Source organism: Doryrhamphus excisus, chromosome 10, assembly GCF_030265055.1.
Source record: "Doryrhamphus excisus isolate RoL2022-K1 chromosome 10, RoL_Dexc_1.0, whole genome shotgun sequence".
NCBI lineage: Eukaryota > Metazoa > Chordata > Actinopteri > Syngnathiformes > Syngnathidae > Doryrhamphus > Doryrhamphus excisus.
In genome coordinates, this window is record NC_080475.1 from 13,664,074 (window position 1) to 13,684,082 (window position 20,009).

At 39.1% G+C, this 20,009-nt stretch overlaps 1 protein-coding gene across 11 annotated transcripts in view; it reads left to right on the forward strand.

The window, feature by feature from the left end:
• Positions 1 to 19,424, forward strand: part of LOC131136561 (vitamin D3 receptor A) — a 59,381-nt gene extending 39,957 nt beyond the window's left edge. For 10 of the 11 annotated variants that reach the window (XM_058083549.1, XM_058083555.1, XM_058083548.1 and 7 more), the window contains 6 exons: positions 2,523 to 2,707; positions 3,749 to 3,848; positions 4,710 to 4,887; positions 7,322 to 7,473; positions 7,573 to 7,689; positions 10,330 to 19,424. In XM_058083549.1, coding sequence (XP_057939532.1) covers positions 2,523 to 2,707; positions 3,749 to 3,848; positions 4,710 to 4,887; positions 7,322 to 7,473; positions 7,573 to 7,689; positions 10,330 to 10,583 — 986 coding nt within the window. In that variant the 3' untranslated portion in view covers positions 10,584 to 19,424. The remainder of the gene's footprint in view (positions 1 to 2,522; positions 2,708 to 3,748; positions 3,849 to 4,709; positions 4,888 to 7,321; positions 7,474 to 7,572; positions 7,690 to 10,329) is intronic. The other variant, XM_058083557.1, reaches the window with a different exon arrangement.
• Positions 19,425 to 20,009: the final 585 nt, after the last annotated feature.

Consider the following 20,009-nt stretch of genomic DNA (forward strand, 5'->3'; position numbering starts at 1 on the left):
TTTTTTTTAGCCAAACTGTTGGTGTTCCTGTTTTTGCCATGGGTCGCATCATGGGGGTTATGAAACGTTCCGCCTGTGGTTGCTGTCTAGAGTGCAATCATTCAAAAGCCACTTCAAACATATTTGTTTACAGACTCCAAACAAACCAACGTTCAGTCAAAAGAGCACCACCTGAGCACTAAACAATTGTGACCCTTTCCAGCTCATTGGTCATTTCACTGTTTTTTTTTTTTTTTTTTTTTTTTTTAATCGAGTTTGAGACCAGATAACCTGTACAATGCCTTGAAATGCCAAACAGTTGTAGCGGCCACATCATATCTGTGTAAGCCGTGACCCGTGGCTCTGGGCCTTGCGCCTTTTTGGCTTGGCCGCTACGTCTGGCAAGTCAGGCTGTCTGTCTGCACAGTTGAGCACTTCATGGGTAATCAGTCACCGTGGCAGAGAGTCAACAGGGATAATACGGGCTGAGGCTTTTGGGGGTAAATGGTGACTACTAGAGCTATCAAAACAGGGCCTAGCTTCCGATTTGTATGACTACTATTTGCTGCACTATTTATCACATGAAGCTGTTATTATTTAGTCACATACTGCATGTAGATGATTTAATTCCCGATGATTTAATTGATTCAAATTACAGCTGTGAGCTTCTTGTCCATAGTCAATAAATGGTCAACTTTGTTCCAGGAATGTATTGTGTTTATATGAACAGCATGGACCACAGGCCTGCAGGAATGACAATATTGCCAGAAGCCTCAGCTTCAGATGCAGGGAATGCTACAAACTACAGTTTAAGCAGAACTATACTAGAGTATGGGCTGCACGGTGTTCGAGTGGTTAGCGCACAGACCTCACAGCTAGGAGACCTGAGTTCAATCCCATTCTTGGCCATCTCTGTGTGGAGTTTGCATGTTCTCCCCGTGCATGCGTGGGTTTTCTCCGGGTACTCCGGTTTCATGCTAGGTAACATGCTAATTAACATGCTAGGTTAACTGGCGACTCCAAATTGTCCATAGGTATGAATGTGAGTGTGAATGGTTGTTTGTCTATATGTGCCCTGTGATTGGCTGGCTGGCGACCAGTCTAGGGTCTCGCCCGAAGACAGCTGGGATAGGCTCCAGCATCACCCGTGACCCTCGTGAGGATAAGCAGTAGTGATATCCCTTCACTTCAAATCTGACTTAGTTATCATTGTATCCAATCGTTTACCACAAAGAGATTACCCCTACTTATTATAGATAAAAACCACTATGTGCGATTAAATGCAATTAATTCCAAGTTAACTATGGACGCATTTTGATTAATCCCAATTAAATATTAAATATACACTTGACAACCCCAATATAAAACCATAAAACCTTTTTTAAGGTTTTTTTTTCATGGTCTTTGTAGGCAGCAAAGGCGAGCTGTCTATTTTTTATCTGTTTTTTATACCGTATCTTGGTTTTTATACCATGTCTTTGTTTTTATACCGTATGTCTGTTCATAATAATAATACATTTTATTTGTATATCGCTTTTTAAAATACTCAAAGACACTTTACAGAAGAATGGAGTTGAATAAAGCAAGTAAACAGAATAGAAGACACACCAAAATACAACATTCATTGGTTAATACACAGTTAAAACACGAGTAAAAACGGGGCGGGGCACAACAGTCAGTTATAAAAAGTTAGACATTAAAAACAGACTTAAAGAGGTGGGTTTTTAGTTGTTTTTGAAGGTGGGAAGGTCAGGGCATGTCTCACCTAAAACTACAAGAAAAACTACAAGATGTTCTAAGTCAAGGTTCAAAATGCAAAAAATAAGAAATGAGAGCGAGACAAAAAAAAATTGATAATAACCAATTTAACCAAATAACCAATTTATTGCAAATAGCCAGTGAAATAGGATAAAAACCACAGCCTATAACAGCCTTAATCTTGGCAAAAATGTGGATTCAATTCATAATGTTTTGACACAGTCAACATGTAATTCAAATGTTGTGCTATTATTAGCCTTATTTATTAATTTGAAAACTGTGATTAATATAATTGTTGACATCTCAGGGACAGCACTTCAGCTCAACAATGTGTTTTTATTGCAAGTTGATCAAAATACAAAATATAACTTTCTTCCATGGAAACCCACTCTTGAAATATTTAAGCACTTTCCCATTCTTGTTGAATGTCATATAAGGTTTCCGATGGCGTGTAACGCTGCGCGACATGCGGAAATCGCATGCAAAGCCAGCGATTTTTCCCCAAAGAGCGGCCCCCGGTCTCGTCAAACCTAAAATAGTAACCATAAACACTGTTTAAACTATTCGACCATCCTGGGTTGTGCCGCTTTTCCTGCAGTCTCGACTCTTGCAGCAGCATGAATAAGGCAAAAGGCACTTAAACATCCTAACACCAGCTGGATTAGCCATATGAAGATGATTTAAAGGTACTTTTCGGTAACTCAGTAGGGGCAAATTATACAATCCAAAAGACAAATCTTTAATATTGATACATAATAAAACATATTTGTCCATTTGTCGTCCAGTCATCCTCACAGATGAAGAGGTCCAGAGAAAGAAGGACATGATAATGAAGAGGAAGGAAGAGGAGGCGGCCAAGGAGGCGTCAAAGCCTCGGCTTAATGACGAGCAGACCCAAATCATCACTTCATTGGTGGAGGCTCATCACAAGACTTACGATGCCTCTTATGCGGACTTCTCACGCTTTCGGGTGAGTCTATTTTAACGTTAACCTCGCACTCGCCAAAACAACTGCGTGTCCACTTCATACTGTCGCAGTAAGCGGCAAAAAATGAGGGTGTGTTTGGGAGGTGAGCTCAATTGAATGTGAAATTGAAGGGTGCAGTCATATTTGTGTTGGTCAAGACAGGTTAACCAAAAAAAAAAAAAATCACCATAAGGTCCTCTTTAGCGAGTCAAGTTTGATAAATTGCACAAGATGAGGTCAAGGAAAGTAGTTGTCAAAGGAGCCGCATCTTGACTTCAAAGTAAGGATGAGTCACAGTCACATGAATCACACACTGCTGCCGCTGGAATCGAATAAATGTGTGGAATTATGGAGTGTTCTTACAGCGAATTCATCTCAAGGTGACTTCCTTTTTGCAATTGTTATGACAAGGCTAAACACTTTTTGCTTTGTAGTCTCGACTAAAGCAGTACATGTCAACACTACACATTTGTCATTTCTGATGGAATACACCACGTATGGAAAATAAAAGATAAGTCTACATCAGTGGTGGGCAAACTCCGGCCCGGGGGCCCACCCCTTGTCTACATAAACATGTAATTGTAAAACTCTTAAACATACCAGTAGTATCATCGTAGATTGAGTTCCTGACTGGCTGACTGGCACAGTGGAGGTGGTTAGCCTGCAGGCCACGCAGCTAGGAGACCCGAGTTCGATTCCAACTTCTGTTCTCCCCGTGCATGCATGGGTTAACCGCCCAGGTTAATTAGCGACTCCAAATTGTCCATAGGTATGAATGTGAGTGTGAATGGTTGTTTGTCTATATGTGCCCTGTGATTGGCTGGCGACCAGTCCGGGGTGTACCCCGCCTCTCCCCTGAAGACAGCTGGTATGATTTCCCGACCAATATATCGTGACATAATCGTTATGAAGTATCATATCGTATTGTGATGTTCCCACTCCTGCAATCCAGTACTTAGGAGGACATTGTTGTAAATACTGATTTATGAAACATGTCAAAAATGTTTTTATTATGTGTGTGTGTGTGTGTGTGTGTGTGTGCAGCCTCCTGTGCGTGAAGGTCCAGTAACACGCAGTGCCAGCAGAGCCGCCTCCCTTCACTCTCTGTCTGATGCATCCTCTGACTCTTTCAATCACTCTCCTGGTGAGTCCTTCCATGAGGGTATGGAGGCCTTCACACCCAAAAAATGTTGCATGTTTGTCACACTTGAACGTTTCACATCATCAAATAAATGTAAATATTAGTCAATGACAAGACACATGAACACAAAATGCATCTTTCAAATGAAACCTTTTATTATTGGAGGAGATGGGTTTTAAATTTGTGCTCAAGTACACTACCTTCATGACCTCAATACGGCATCAAACACGCTAGACATCATTAAAACATTGCTGACTTCTTTCTGTTCAGCAGTGTTTGCCCAGTGTCTTATAGTGAAATCATGAGCACTAACCTTAACTGAAGCAAGTGAGGCCTGCAGTTCTTTCGATATTGTTGTGGGGTCTTTTGTGACCTACTGGATGAGTCCTGGCTGCGCTCTTGGGGTCAGTTTAGTTGGCTGACCACTTCCATGTTTTTGGCATATGTGGACAACGCCTCTCACTATGGTTTGCTGGAGTCCCAGAGCCTGAGAGATGGCTTCATAATGTATTCTAGACTGATAGATCTGAATTAATCTGTTTTAATTACGTTTTAACAGGGGGGGGAAAGCATTTTGGTTTGCATTTTTCTCTCTTAGTAATAAAGTTTCATTAAAAAAATGCATTTTGTGTTCAGCTGTGTTGTCATAGACTAATATTCATACTGTATTTGCTTAATGATCTGAAACATTTAAGTGTGACAAACATGGAAAAAAATTTGAAAGATGTATTTATGCGTATGGAGTATAAAATATTTTTTAGTCTTTTGACAAAATCTATATAACTTTTGCTATTTCTGTTTACAAATGCTTTCTTTTAATCACTCGCACTGCTCCTCCTGCTCATCCCATCTTCTCTCGAGCAGAGTCAGTGGACACGAAGATGAACCTCGGCAACCTGCTAATGATGTACCAGGATGGTGCCAGCAGCCCCGACTCCAGCGAGGAGGACACCAAGCTGTCCATGCTGCCCCACCTGGCCGACTTGGTCTCCTACAGCATCCAGAAGGTCATAGGGTTCGCCAAGATGATCCCGGGCTTCAGGTACACATTGTGTAATGGCTTGCCGCTGCAACAAGCATTCTTTTGCCTGTAGCTGATGGTCACTTTTCACACATAGGAGGAATGCTCCGCAGCCCCAGGGGGTGGTTGGGAGGGAGGGGGGGGCTTTCTGTTATTTAGTATGTTAAGTCATCTTGACTTCCTTGAAGTGACTTTTTATACTAACCATACTGTTGACATGAAACGGTCCAAGCCAAGTAGCAGCACAGCAAGAAGGCTAGCATGCTTATTTGTTGTTCACATGTAAGTAGGAACGCTGGGAAAAGGAGAGGCGCTATCATCACCATCGAACAAACAAGCAAGGCTTTCCCAGAATAGGCCGGAACACCGGCTGAACTGAGCGATGCACTCGCTCACTCTGTCAAACACAGCGTGCATTTAAAAAAAAAAAAAAAAGGTGACCAGGCTGAACTCATTATGCAGTGGCAACTACATGTGTATCATACGTATACATTTATTCCTCCTGCTGTTGGCTGACCTTATCGCAGCAGCACTGCATCACAATCATTACACACTTGTGTGATGGCAAAATATTGCAATAATATTTTGTATTTCCCTTAGTCTGCATATTCATTTAATATCAAATTGAAGGGGAAGGTTTTCACAATCATGGTAATACTATATTCAAAGTATTAAAATACATACAACCAAGCCCACACACTTCCGAATGGAATCTTTCAGAATGACCTTTCCGGAAACAATGGTATCCTTGGAAAGGAATATTCCAATCTCTAGTCTACATGCGTCGCTATAATCAACCAGAATAGTCAATGGGGCATACGCAGTAAAACGTAAACATCAACATCACGTGATACCGACTTCCCCGAGTTTTTCTTTCACTTGTTGGAATAACTCCGTATTGCCAGTTTTTCCGTTTGTCCAGTCTTGAAATTTAGTTTGGATCAAAAACAAACTTTCCACAGCAGTCCAGTGCCGATTGCTGGCGTCCATTTTTAAAACCGAACGTCTCGAGCTGCGTGTTATGTCATATCTGAGCATGTGCTGAAAGAACGCACCCGAGATAAATTAAACAGGAAAAGATCAAATTCAATCTTGCTAATATTTTATAATTAAACTCGGGACATGTTTTATATAGATATATATTTTCTTTTTTTATAAAAACTGGACTTGTGAATGGCGTATAGAAAGGTTTAGATTCTGTTCCACAGATGGCGGTAATGCACTTGGCTAACCGCCAATAAACAACAGAAGACGAAGAAGAACGCACCCTGACAACTTTCCGTTTGAGCGGGTACAAGATACCTCAATCGGATTGGGGAAAGGAATATTCCACCCCTTTGAATCCCATTATATATTCATTTGGATTGGCACTTTTCTTTCGGAATGAGGTGTATACAAAGGTTACATTAAAGCAAATAAACCGAATGTAATCGGAATATTTGGGTCCATGTATACGTAGCTACTATCATGTTGAAACGGTAATATAAATGAAACATTAAACACTCAATTAGCAAAACATTCATCCATCTTACTTATTCATAAGATGCAAATAATTAGTTGATATGATGCACACATAGCAATGGACAACTTCATGCGTGTGAAATTGTCCATTGAAAGGAAACAGAGTGCTCTGTCCTTTTCCTTGTGCTGTGAGGCGTTCAGGCACACTCGTAATTCAGAGTGTCAGGCGCTAATTGTTTTCAATTTTTAATGACGTAGGTCTATAGTAACAGTTGTAAAAAATATTTTATTTTCTGATAGCAATCAACATAGGAAGAGTTATGTTGCTAATTTTAACATAATGCTTATTAGCGAGTGAGTCATGAAACAATTGTTTAAAAAAAATTGCTTTCGCCGGCGTCTTATATTTGGGCCAATACTTTTAATCTAAAACGTTACAGAAAAATGTGATAATGTTCAGCAGTGTTTGTTCCAAACGGTCCAAGGGGAGACGGGTGACTTTAAGGAGGGCAATTTTTTTCAACTGACTCACGTTGCTGTTGGCATTGGTGAAAAAAATATTATTTATAGATGTCAAACCGCATCTCCTCCTAGAGGCTACTTTGTAATTTGGACTTTGGAGCGACTGGCTCGCCAGTGGTTTTGATGTGATGTCCATAATGATTTCTTAGAAGTAATATAGTAGTACTTTCCTGGCTTCATTTGCAGGTTTGAATTTGAATTGAATTTGCTGTTTGCAATCAGTTAGAATGTAAATACTCATGTTTAAAGACCCCTTATAATATATTATATATTATCACCAATGCTGATTAATTCTTTCTAATAAGATTAATTAAATTAATTAATTAAATAGATTAATTCTTAATAAGTGCGTTGGAAGTGTATTGTCCAAAATAAAAAATTTCCTGGGGAGGTAGAACATCATTACAAAGTCAATGTACACCTTTAGCATGGTCTTGTGCTAAACATATGACCATGTCTTTGTGTATTTCAGAGAACTGACAGCAGAAGACCAAATCGCTCTGCTGAAGTCAAGTGCCATTGAGATCATTATGCTGCGCTCCAATCAGTCATTCAGCCTGGAGGACATGTCCTGGAGCTGTGGAGGACCTGACTTTAAATACTGCATCAATGACGTCACAAAGGGTTGGTTTCATGTCAACCGTGTGAATATTCTTTCATTCAGACACGCTTAATACCCTGAGAAAATGAATGTGTTTTTGTGCATTGAATGGTAATATTTAGCCGGCCATACTCTTGAGCTGTTGGAGCCGCTGGTGAAGTTCCAGGTCGGCCTGAAGAAGCTCAATCTGCACGAGGAGGAACATGTCCTGCTCATGGCCATCTGCCTGCTGTCCCCAGGTAAAGTCCTTTGTACCGATGCTATGCTAAGTGTATCCGAGCATAACCAAAAACATATTCATAGCTGCTTTAACAACAGATTGGACTCTTTCGGAAGAGTGTTTTGTCACCAGACCGCCACAAAGCTGGAATGTGGAATGTGAAATTGAAGACATACTGTAGTTTTAGTCCACACCGACCGAGCCTTACAGCCATAAAGACACTCAGACCTCTGATGCACATTTTGTCGTAACTTCAGTACCAGCCCCTCGTCTAACGTACATAGCTCGGGCAAGTTATAAAATCATAATGACTGATGCGTTCATAGGGCAACAAAACAGTGAAAACACCAAAATTCGAGTTAGAGCATGCCTTTTGAAGTGTTTGTTTCTGTCTTTATTCTATAAACAATCACGACAGAACTATCTTGAAAGAGAAAAATACATTGTCAGGAAGCCACGGAGCTTTGTTTGTATGGAGTAAGTGAAGACTCCGAGCTAGTGTGATCAAGGGTTTCTAAATCTAAACACCTTTTGAAGGTGAAAAAAACCCCATATAAAATACTATACTGTTTTAAATGTGATTGTGCAATCAAGCAATGGTGCCAGTGTGCTTTCTGGTCCATATTGTTTTTAAAAACAATCCTTCTTTTCAGTGCAGTCAAATTCCGATTACAGGTACTCAGTGACTGTATAGCACTTGGACAGATTCTGACTTCTGGGGATAATGATTCAGTTTGTACACCTATTTTTTTAAAATAACAACTTAATAACAACCACAAAAGCAATAAGAAAGTCCCCTTTTTAGACTCATTATTAGATTTGTTATGTACGTACATCCAAACCAATGACCAATTCGATGGTTTGATGATAATAGATTATCCTTGAACCTAAGTAAAACTAAAATCATGCTGTTTGGTAGCAGCAGAAAGGACACACAGAAAGGATGCAAGGACAGAAAGGACGCAAATACAAATAGATGGTGTAGACATTGAAAGGGTGAAGGAAAATAAATTTCTGGGAATCAGAATAGATAGAAAATATGAGCTGGAAACCTCATATTACAAATATACAACATAAGGTGGCCAGAAATATTTCAGTATTGAACAAAGCAAAATTTGTTCTCAATTCGAAATCACTCCACACTCTTTATTGCTCTCTGGTTCTACCATATCTTACTTATTGTGTGGAAATATGGGCTAATAACTATAAAAGCAATCTTCACTCGCTAAATGTACTGCAAAAAAGGTCAGTAAGGATAATTCATAATGCCGCCTACAGAGAACATACTAACTCCTTATTTCTAAAATCACAAATACTTCAACTTGCTGATATAGTTCATCTTCAAACAGCTAAAATAATGCATAAGGCTAAAAATAACCAATTACCTAAAAATGTCATCCAATACTTCTCTACAAGAGAGGAGAAATATGATCTCAGGGAAGAACTACATTTGAAACACTTATATGCTAGGACTACGTTAAAAAGCCATAGCATTTCAGTATGTGGAATCAAACTATGGAATGGATTGAGTAAGGAAGTCAAACAATGCACAACGATGAGCCAATTCAAGAAACAATACAAGCAGTTGATGTTTGCTAAATACAAGGATGAAGAGTCTTGAACCAGTCATGATGTGCTATATATATCACTATATTGACACTTACTATGGTACACATTATGTCATTGGATGGTCATATCACCTCCTACTTTGGTACGTGACAATAAAATAAAATAAAATAAAATAAAATTAATGAAGGTGGTTTGCGCGCAGACCTCACAGGTAAGAGAGGGTTCAATTCCACCCTCGGCCATCTCTGTGTGGAGTCTGTGTGGAGTTTCCCTCTTAAAACTCTTAAACATACCAGTAGTATCATCCTAGATTGAGTTCCTGACTAGCTGAAAAATGGCTCGCGCGCAGGCCACACAGCTAGGAAACCCAAGTTCGATTCCACCTTCGGGCATCTCTGTGTGGAGTTGGGTTTTCTCCGAATACTCCGGTTTCCTCCCACATTCCAAAAACATGCTAGGTTAATTAGCGACTCCAAATTGTCCATAGGTATGAATGTGAGTGTGAATGGTTGTTTGTCTATATGTGCCCTGTGATTGGCTGGCGACCAGTCCAGGGTGTACCCCGCCTCTCGCCCACAAAATGAATGAATGAATGAAAAATTAATGAAATAATAATTAATAACATAAATAAAAAAAACAATTAAAAAAATATATTAGGAAAGCAGGAAGTGAACAAATGTAACAGTTACTGATTGTAAAAGTACCAGATGGAGGGGTAGGATTTAATAAGCTTTGCTTCTTCCTACTCCTTTTGGACATGTGGAACTGTGAACTGATTATGTGATGCATTCAATTGTAATCTGATGCATGTTCAAATGAAATAACACCATTACCATTACCATATATATGGAGTAGAATTAGTAAAGTCAAATGATTGCTAATATATATGCTATGTTTGATGACCTGTTGGTGAACTCTTTCAATGTTGTGTCAAGTTTAAACCGACAAAACTGCTGTCACTGTTTTCTTTTCTTCCTCCCACTTCCCACATTTTCTTCCTGTCTTTCCAACGTTCTGCTTCTCATTTTCTCCTTGTTGTCCTCCTCTCCTCACGGAAATGTTCACCATTCCTTCAATTCCTTTTTTCCAGACCGCCCCGGTGTGCAGGACCACGCCCGCATCGAGCAGCTCCAGGACCGCTTGTCAGAGGCCCTGCAGGCCTACATCCGAGTTAACCACCCGGGCGGACGCCTCCTCTACGCTAAGATGATCCAGAAGCTGGCCGACCTGCGCAGCCTCAACGAGGAGCACTCCAAGCAATACCGCTCGCTCTCTTTCCAGCCCGAGCACAGCATGCAGCTCACCCCGCTCGTGCTGGAGGTTTTTGGCAGTGAGGTGTCATAGCAGGAGGGAACAGCAGAGAAAGAGAGAGAGAGAGAAAAAAAACAAACAAACACCAACCCCTCTTTTCCTCAACGCCGGAAAAAAATACCCTGGCTTTCATCATGTGCCACACTCCTCCACACTCGGATACCAAGTTACCATCGTCTTGGATGGATCATCATCATCATCATCATCATCATGGTTAGAAGCGACTCCCATCATCATCTTCATGACAATCCTCCATTGGAATAGAAGTGTGCTTTTATGTATCTTCCAAACAAGCGTTTGCGGGTCATAAACAAACTTGGCGTGTTGAGCCAACGAGGGGGGGTTGTGGGGGGGGCGTGGGGGCACAGGAAAAAGAGAGAGTTACTACGGTTGTAATTCCTTTGCTCTCTGGGACAAAAGGGAATTTTGCAGGAATGTCTGTATAACGCTACATAAATGAAGTGTATAAGCTGAACTAGAAAAAGATATATTCTAAATATATATATGTATATATATATATATATATACTGTACATAAACAGTATATATATATTTGAGAGAGTTAATAGGAAGCAAGGAGTTGTATAGTGTTGTGGATTAGAAGGCCGCTCATCTTTGAATGCTGACGTGTGTGTGTGAGGAGTCCTTGTATAGCTACCTGTGTGTGTGTGTGTGAGTGTGTGTGTATTTTTGAGTAATAACAAATGGACCACAAGGGGGGTGTGAGGCCTCGGCGCAGGGAACAAAATAACTTTTATTTTTTGTATTATTTTTCTGGACCTGTGAAGTTTGTTGAATGATGACATCACGTTTTGTCGCATAGTGACTCAGACTATCCACCGCATTTTTGTTAGGCTGCTATAAAGAAGACAGTGACGAGATAGTTTGTCGGCTGTTATCTCAGGGAAAAAAAAAAAAAAAGGTTTGTCTGATGACGACGATTGATTTATGATAGTGTGATAATGGCGTGCGTGGCGTAAGCTAATACAATCAGAAGACGAGAAAGATTGTTTTCAAAGCCCTCGGCATCACTGTGATTTAATCGAAAACAGTTAACGTAAGCTACCAAATTTGAGAACCACATTTAAAGGTCAAAGGTGAAGTTCATTTCCATATGCATGCATGAGTGTCAGTTTTGGCAGGAACGTCGGGTGCTTTCGACTTCATGCTGTAACACAGGCGAGTCCAAAGACCAGCCTGGAGGCCATTTTTTTTTTGGCCCTTCTGAAACAGAAGAAAAAAATAGCTTTTTTATGTGTAACATAAAGCTGATATTTGTTCTGTAAAAATATTTTACAGTAAGTCACCAAAAAAAAAGTATACTGCATACTTTATTTTTTATGTATGCAGCCACAGGTGGAAAAAGTGTGGACATCCCTGGTGTAAAAGCTCCTTTTTGATTTTTTTTTTAAAAACACAATACATATCAGTGTTCTCAACACAGTGCGCAGGCCTACAGCTCCCCCTTGTGGACGAACTTTGTAAATACCACTTGATCAATCTGGTTCTGTATATATTTAGAATTTAATGTAGGGAAAGTAAAAAATGACTAAGAGAATTGAAGATGCTTTATGCAACAAGGACATGGGTGTGTGGAGTGGACATATTTAGTCAATAATATTGACATTTTAACGTGTTGATAGCTATATGACTAATCAATATATTGCCACCGCAAAGGTGTCTTTTTCCATCCATACATACATCCATACATCCATCCCAAGCTAAAGGATCTTTTTCTGTCTCTTTGTAGTCAACGGATAAGCTCTTTATTTTCAATTTGGGTGCAAATCTGTCTACTTTGTGCTTGGCTTGCTTTTAGTGATGAAGCGATGAAGTTACCTTGGATGTTCTTTTGTTTTTTCAACTGCGCAACCATATTCCTCAGAATCCTCCTGGACCACCACAACATCAGCAAAACCTTCAGGGAAAAGGAGTGACATTTTGGCCAGGACACACCTTAACAGAGTGATGGTCCACTCACACTGCCTCAAAATGACTGTCGCATTAAGCCAATGGCAAACCAGCATGGGCGTGCCTCTTCATCATCAAGTATCCTATACTACTTCTACTACTGCTACTACTACTACTACTACTACTACTACTACCGTTGCCTCAATCATCTCAGCTTTAACTCAGCAGCCTACAAGGTTCTGCTTCTTCTTTGGTGCACCAAGGGCTGATGGGAAGTGGACCAGTCGCTTAAGCCTGTGAACGAGTGTTTTGAATCCCATTCCCTTGCTAAACCAACAAGAAACACAGACACCCCCCCGCCCCCCCCCTCCCAAGACTTTGTATAGAGCCTTTAACAGGCAGGATATGCAGTGACTGATATGAACCCAAAGTGGTCAACACGACCTTTCTCACTACTCTGGATCACTTTTACCGACATATTCGAAACAAATGTTTGCCACCAACATTACCTGTTCTACTAAAGAAGGAATTCTCGGGATGGGAGACTCGGAAGAATGGAGACGGTTCATATTGTGTGATCTGTCTCTTTAAGACGAGTTTCCCGTCCCCCTTCAGCCAGGTTTGCAGCTCCACCTCTGTCGCCTTACTTAAAGGGTGCTTACACGCTAGTACACTTTGGTGTCTTTTTTTTTTTTTTAATTGGACTCTGGTTTGTTTTCCCCTTGGTATGATCCGATATCAATCCGATTCCAACTTTTCAATTTCATGTTGACTGGCTTTGAATCGTGACAAATGGTGAATGGTATCTCCCAAACCGGGTGTATTATGATCTCGTAGGAAACCAATCACTATGGTCCCAATCACAATCCAGAATCTTTCAGTTGAGCCGATCCAAGTTGCAAATGCCGGAATCAGATTTGACCCAAAATTACAAATGTAAACCGATGACTGAACGCATCATAAGCTATGCAAATATTATTCTAATTTTGCTCAATTTTGAGTCTGTCGACTGAATTGAATTGTGAGTTTTAGGTGTTAGGTTTCACACTCACACTAAAAATGGCCGGTCAACTGAAAGATATCTCAATAGTCCGTTACGCTCATTAGCGCTGATGAAATTACGAATCCTTACAAGAACAAACTCTGTTTTTTTGCTTCAAAAGTCTGCAAAAGGACCAGAATCCATTGGGAAAATGAACCGAGTTAATGAACTGGGAACACAAAGTGTCCAGTAATTGTGAAAGCACCCTTCCAGAAACCTCACCTGCTCATGGAAATGGATACCTCAATCATGTCATGGAATGACTTTTTCACAATAGCCTTGAAGGGAACCAAACATCTGCTCATAAACCACACACACACACACATACACACACACTCTCCCTTAGAGGAGAATAGTTGTATAGTAATCACGTCCCAATGTCAGGAAGACTGTTCAGTGTGTTAGTGGATCCCAATGTTTGGATGTTCTTACTTCTCTCTTATCTAGTCTTTTGCCTACAGCTTAGCTTTACTAGTTAGCGCTGCGTTAACCAAACATACTACCTCTCCCTTCAGCACATAGGGCTCTAATTTCGTAAATCAGGCGCGGCAACAGGGTTGTGCCCGGCGCACTTTGCTATTTTCGTGAGCAGCGCTGCGCACCCACGCCTCCGTACCTCTCACCGGCGCAAGTTGCAAAGAGGGAGGAGAAAAGAAGTGAGAGGGTTTAATCTTAACCAATCAAATGGACGTATGTCTCTCATTGCCTTTTAAATGCACAGTACTGGACTGCGCATCATGTACGCCCCCCCCCCCCCCCCCCCCCCCACGGGACACGTCATTGTCTTTGATCTGATATCAGATGTGATGGGATGATTAATACAAAAATGTACATGCTGGTTCAGACAGGTACATTAAGTAGTGGTTGCTGGTTGCATTGAAATGTGCCTGACATGTCAGCCTATTTAGTACTGCACAGGGTGCGCTTCACCTGCGCCAGGAAGGTCAGGACTGGCAACCGTTCAGTGTACCGTTATCACTGCACCAAGCTGAAAATGTGGACACCTCCCCTGGTGTGCCGCCACCCCCATATCGGCGCAGTCCAGTCTACCAAATTACCAAATTGGCTGCACACCGTCATGGTGCGCTGGACCAAATTACCACCGCCACCCTGTGCTGCGCCACGATTATTAGAGCCCATACAGTCAGTGTAAATATGTATATATTATTATTATTATCTTATCTATTATTTTGTGTCCCAACATGATTGTGTTTAACCCCTTGTTTTAATTTAACACTAACTGATGTACAGTCATTTTTCCTGGATGAGTTTACCTCAACATATCTCCACATAGGCCTACAGAATCTTAAGTCAATCATAAGTCTGTTTTTTTTTAATTACGTAATTTAGATGTTAGCGAGAAAATGCACTTAATGGGGAACTGCACTTTTTTGGGGGGAATTTTGCCCATCATACACAATTCTTATGTGCAACATGAACACATTTATTTCCATTTTCTGTGCATTATAACACAAGAAAACAAGTTTTATTTTCAGCTAGCTCACAATGCTGTTATTGGGATACACCTATTTCGATTATGAATCCCCCTAAAAAAAATAAACACTTAACAACATTGCACTGTTATGATCATGCGATAACACGTACACTGATGAAAACATGTAATGGTAGCACTATTTTGCAGTATTTTAATGATCTTAAAACACTTATTTTCTCTGCGGATTGATACACATACTAATGCTAGCTCTGTGAATAACAATAACGACGACAATACTTACGATCTCTGCTCTCATTGGCATGGCTGTGTCTTCCAGCACAGGACGTGTGCTCCGGTCCTTAGCTAAAAAATGCTGACGGTAAAGGAGAATCTTGTATGTAGTGAAATCGAGAGCTAGGTATCCACTCTTGCATCGTGTTAGTTAGCTAGTAGCTAACTGTAACTATTACATATTATCATCAGTGTACCTGTTAATGCATGATCACATCATGTATATCAAACCATACCAAACCATTTTTTTAAAAGGGCTTCATAGTCAAAATAGTTGTATCCCAATGACAGCATTGTAAGCTAGCTGAAATTAACTAATTTTCTCGTGTTATAATACACAGAAAGATGAAAGAAATACGTATTCACATTTCACATAAGGATTATAAACGATGAGCAAAATTCCAAAAAAAGTGCAGTTTCCCTTTAAAACTGGAATGAAGTGTCACCCCAGGTTTATATTAGCTGGTGGCCCCCCCCACAGAGTTGTACTGTGTACAGTATATTTTACTCATGTGAGTATAATCAACAATTCTAATTTTATTATATTTATTCAATCAAACCTAATCAAAGTCGGAAATAATTTTAAAAGTTGCATTGGTCAAAAATAAATTAAATCTGATCCTGTTACAATTCCGGAACAGAGTACTGGGGAAAATTAAAAAAAAAAAAAATGTAATAAAGTAATGTATTTTTTTAAGTATTTATTAAAGCTCGAAAACAAATTCGGTACATTAAAAGGTTTAACTTAAAAACAGGAAAATTCACTTTTCTGAAAAGAGTAACTAAAAAGTAAAATTAATTAATCTCCAAGAATAAATTATAAATATTATTTTTTAAAGTTGTAATAATTTCAGCCCGATTGTATTTTCTTTTTGAGAAATTGTTAGCAATTGTATTATAATAGTCAAGTCAATACCGTTCAGTAAAGTCTTATTTTTCCCTGAAAATATTGTAAAAACATAAAAATTCTGTAATATTTCACATTTTTTAGTGTAATATTATGACTTTTTTTCTAATAGAATTCTAACTTTAGTTCCATAATCCTCAAACTTAATTTATTGATCATTTTAAGGTTTCTTCGTTATATAATTTGTCACTTTCCCCCCCCCACAGTCATATGACTTCACAGTTGTATTGTATATTTTTGTTGTAATATTTCGACTTATTCTGACATTATTGCGACTTTATTTAGCAGTGAATACGATACTTTTCTTCAATTATCCGTACTACCGTAGTAGTGGCACTTTATTTTTGCAATATCATGACTGGACTTCATGTTCATATATTTTGACTTCATTAGCGTAAAACTTTGAATTTTGACTTTATTCTTATGATATTGTTGGTTTTCAGAATATTCAGACAATTGTCAGTATTTTGGCGTTCGTAGTAAAACCAGAATGATGGACGCCATCACATTGATGAACAGACTTGTACAAAAGGGAACACTACTTCATTAGTGTGACTGTTTCGCGACTTTATCAAAAATATTGTAACATTGGGATCCTTTTTATTTTTTTTTCTTCAGATCATAAAGCTGCATATAATATTGTTTACTTTATCTTAGCTCCTCCCACTCCAAGCCAAACCACCACCACCACCACCACAACAACAACAGCAGCAGCAACAACACAGCAACTCTTTTTCAGCCTTCGTCTTACACTTGTTAGCTGCTTGCTGCTGGAAGCCTTCACCTTTCTACTGTGAATTACACACACACACACACAGCCTTTAGTCATCATCACTATTACATCACATGGTGCTCTCCTCAGGTTGACAACACCAAATGTGGGGCGCCAGTGGAGGGGACTGAGCAACACCAAAAAATGGTTATTAATGATAACTGCTACCTAGCGTAATAGCAATGACATCAATAATCTGTTATGTCAAAGTAGCCTTCCAGTAGTTTTTCAAATTGAATCACCAGTTCACATAATACAAATCAGCAGACTAAAAAAAAAATAAGTCAAAGGCTATTGTAATTGACACGATCACTCCTCCCACCAGTTATTAGTCATAACCACCACCTATCACAGTTAAAAGGAAGAAAAAATACACAGTCCAAGGCGATTTTGTTTGTTTGTGTTGTCTAAATCAGGGGCGTCACTAGGTTCTGAGGATGGGGGGGCAGTTATCAATTATATAATAATCATTATTATATTATTAATTAGCCTATTATTATTATTATCATCATCATCATTCTTCTTCTGATGACTACTACTAGTAGTAGTAGGCTAGTATTAGCCTGCTTCTGCCCTATTATATGAAATTCGTCAAAGATTTTTTTTGTTAAATTTTTTTGTTTTTAATTTAAAAAGTTATCTAGTAGGCTAGTATTAGCCTGCTTATTGGCTTGCTTATTAGCCTGCTTCTGCCCTATTATATGAAATTCGTCAGAATTTTTTTTGTAAAAAAAATTGTAAAAATTATTTTACAAATTATCTGATTATTACTACTACTACTACTACTAGTAGGCTAGTATTAGCCTGCTCATTGGCTTGCCTATTAGCCTGCTTTTGCCCTATTATATGAAATTTGTCAGATTTTTTTTGTAAAATTTTTTTTTTAATTATTAAAAAAATTATCTGTTATTACTACAACTACTACTAGTAGTAGGCTAGTATTAGCCTGATTTGCCCTATTATATGAAATTTGTCAGAGATTTTTTTTGTAAAAATTTTTTTAAAAATCAATAAAAATTACAAAAAAATATTTTAGGAGGACTGAAACCCCCCTAAAATAAGCCTAATGCTGCTACTGGTATAAATCATGCCAGTTATTCATGATAACCGACACTTATCGGCACAATACAATTACACCCAGTGACTTGAAATAATCCACAAAGTCAAATTTCCCTGCAAAAATCTTTGAAAAATGTATTTTAGCTTCATTATTGCAATACTAGCCCTGGGATTGGCTCCAGCATACCCATCGTGATCCTAATGAGGATAAGCAGCATATTCTTGAGCCTTTAGTTAATTTTTGTGCATACTTTAAATGATTGTGATGCACCAGTATGTGTCATATAATTCATGTAGCCAGTCCTCCCAGTTATCATTGATAACCACCACCTTGCTTCATACAAATACACAGAATGACTCAAAATAATCCACCACATGAAAGCAAACTGCAACTGCTGTTTATGCATAATAACTACCACCTAATTTAACAGCAATAAACCACAAAGCAGCCTTTTTTTAACGTTAACTCCGCAAATGGAGCGGCCACTTATTTGTTGTTGAACCTGAGGAGAGAACGAATCAGCTTCTTTCTTTCCGCTACCTCTTCTTTGCTCATGCACTTGTACAACACACAATCAAACTTACTGATGTTGAATACCATATATGTAAAAAAAAACACACACAAACACACACACAGACACACACCACTGTGTACAGTGTGTGCTTGTTTTTCCTTCACCAGCAGTTCTTTGCCAATGATGCACTTCTCTAAATGTTCCGTCTTGTGTGAATCTTCCTTCTATTTTGTCCTCCATTTGTCTCCAATCTTGGTGTGCCTCGAACCCACAGCCTTATTTTGGGACAATATCAGGGTTTCACCACTTTCACTCCAATACGTCTGAAGCTATTGACGTTTTCTTTTGATAAAGACCATGACCTCTGGTGCAAATAATAATAATTTAAAAAAATGCTAATAATATTTAGTCCCAAGATAAGTACCTTTTATAAACAAGCACGCCACCATGCAGTAAAAACCCCAACAGACCTCATCAACGTTGTCATTTCTCAGCATCACACAGTTGCCATGGCGTCACTCTCGATGACGCGTCCTCCAACAGGAAGTACTGTTGTACATACACAAAGTCAACCGCTGTCTTGTCCGTTTTTGTCATATATATGTATGTGTGTGTGTTGATGTTCTTCTCTCTCTTTTCTTTCTTTCCAACCTTGCAGTTGATCTATTGTACTACGATGACATGCATTGTATTTAGTTATACAACAAAAAAGTACTGATGATGATAATGTGTCGAGCAAATCACAAATAAAGCAGCTGTATATAATATGCAAAAAAATTGTTTAAGCTGTTTTTTAAACTAATTAACAAAACAAGACTTATTAATCAAATAATTACAATATTCCGCATAAAACAAAAAATATATTTCTATGTTTAAACTTACTGTATATACATGATGAAAATGATTAATTTTCCACTTGACGCTAATAAAATGAAGCTGCCTGTCTAAATATTCTGTGCAGTATTCTGTTGGTCATTTTTATTTTATATATATATATATATATATATATATATATATATATAAGTACAGTATTTAGATGCAGATAGTTCATGCATTTGTTCAGCAGAGGGCGCTCACGTCCTATGTTAGTGATGGCAGGAATTCTTAATTCTTAATAACTGACCTTCTTTGACTATATGTGCCCTGTGATTGGCTGGGCGACCAGTCCAGGGTGTACCTGGGAAGACTGCGATAGGCTCCAGCATACTGATTATTTGTCTTTGTATTCGCTAATGAGTCAGCATTAGCATTGCATGGTGTTTTTCATGGTAGATGTTTGTGACCAGGGCTGCACGGTGACCTAGTGGTTAGCACGCAGGTCTCACAGTTAGGAGACCCAAGTTCAATTCCGCCCTCGGTCGTGTCTGTGTGGAGTTTGCATGTTCTCCCTGTGCATGCGTGGGTTTTCTCCGGGTACTCCGGTTTCCTCCCACATTCCAAAAACATGCTAGGTTAAATGGCGACTCCAAATTGTCCATAGGTATGAATGTGAGTGTGAATGGTTGTTTGTCTATATGTGCCCTGTGAT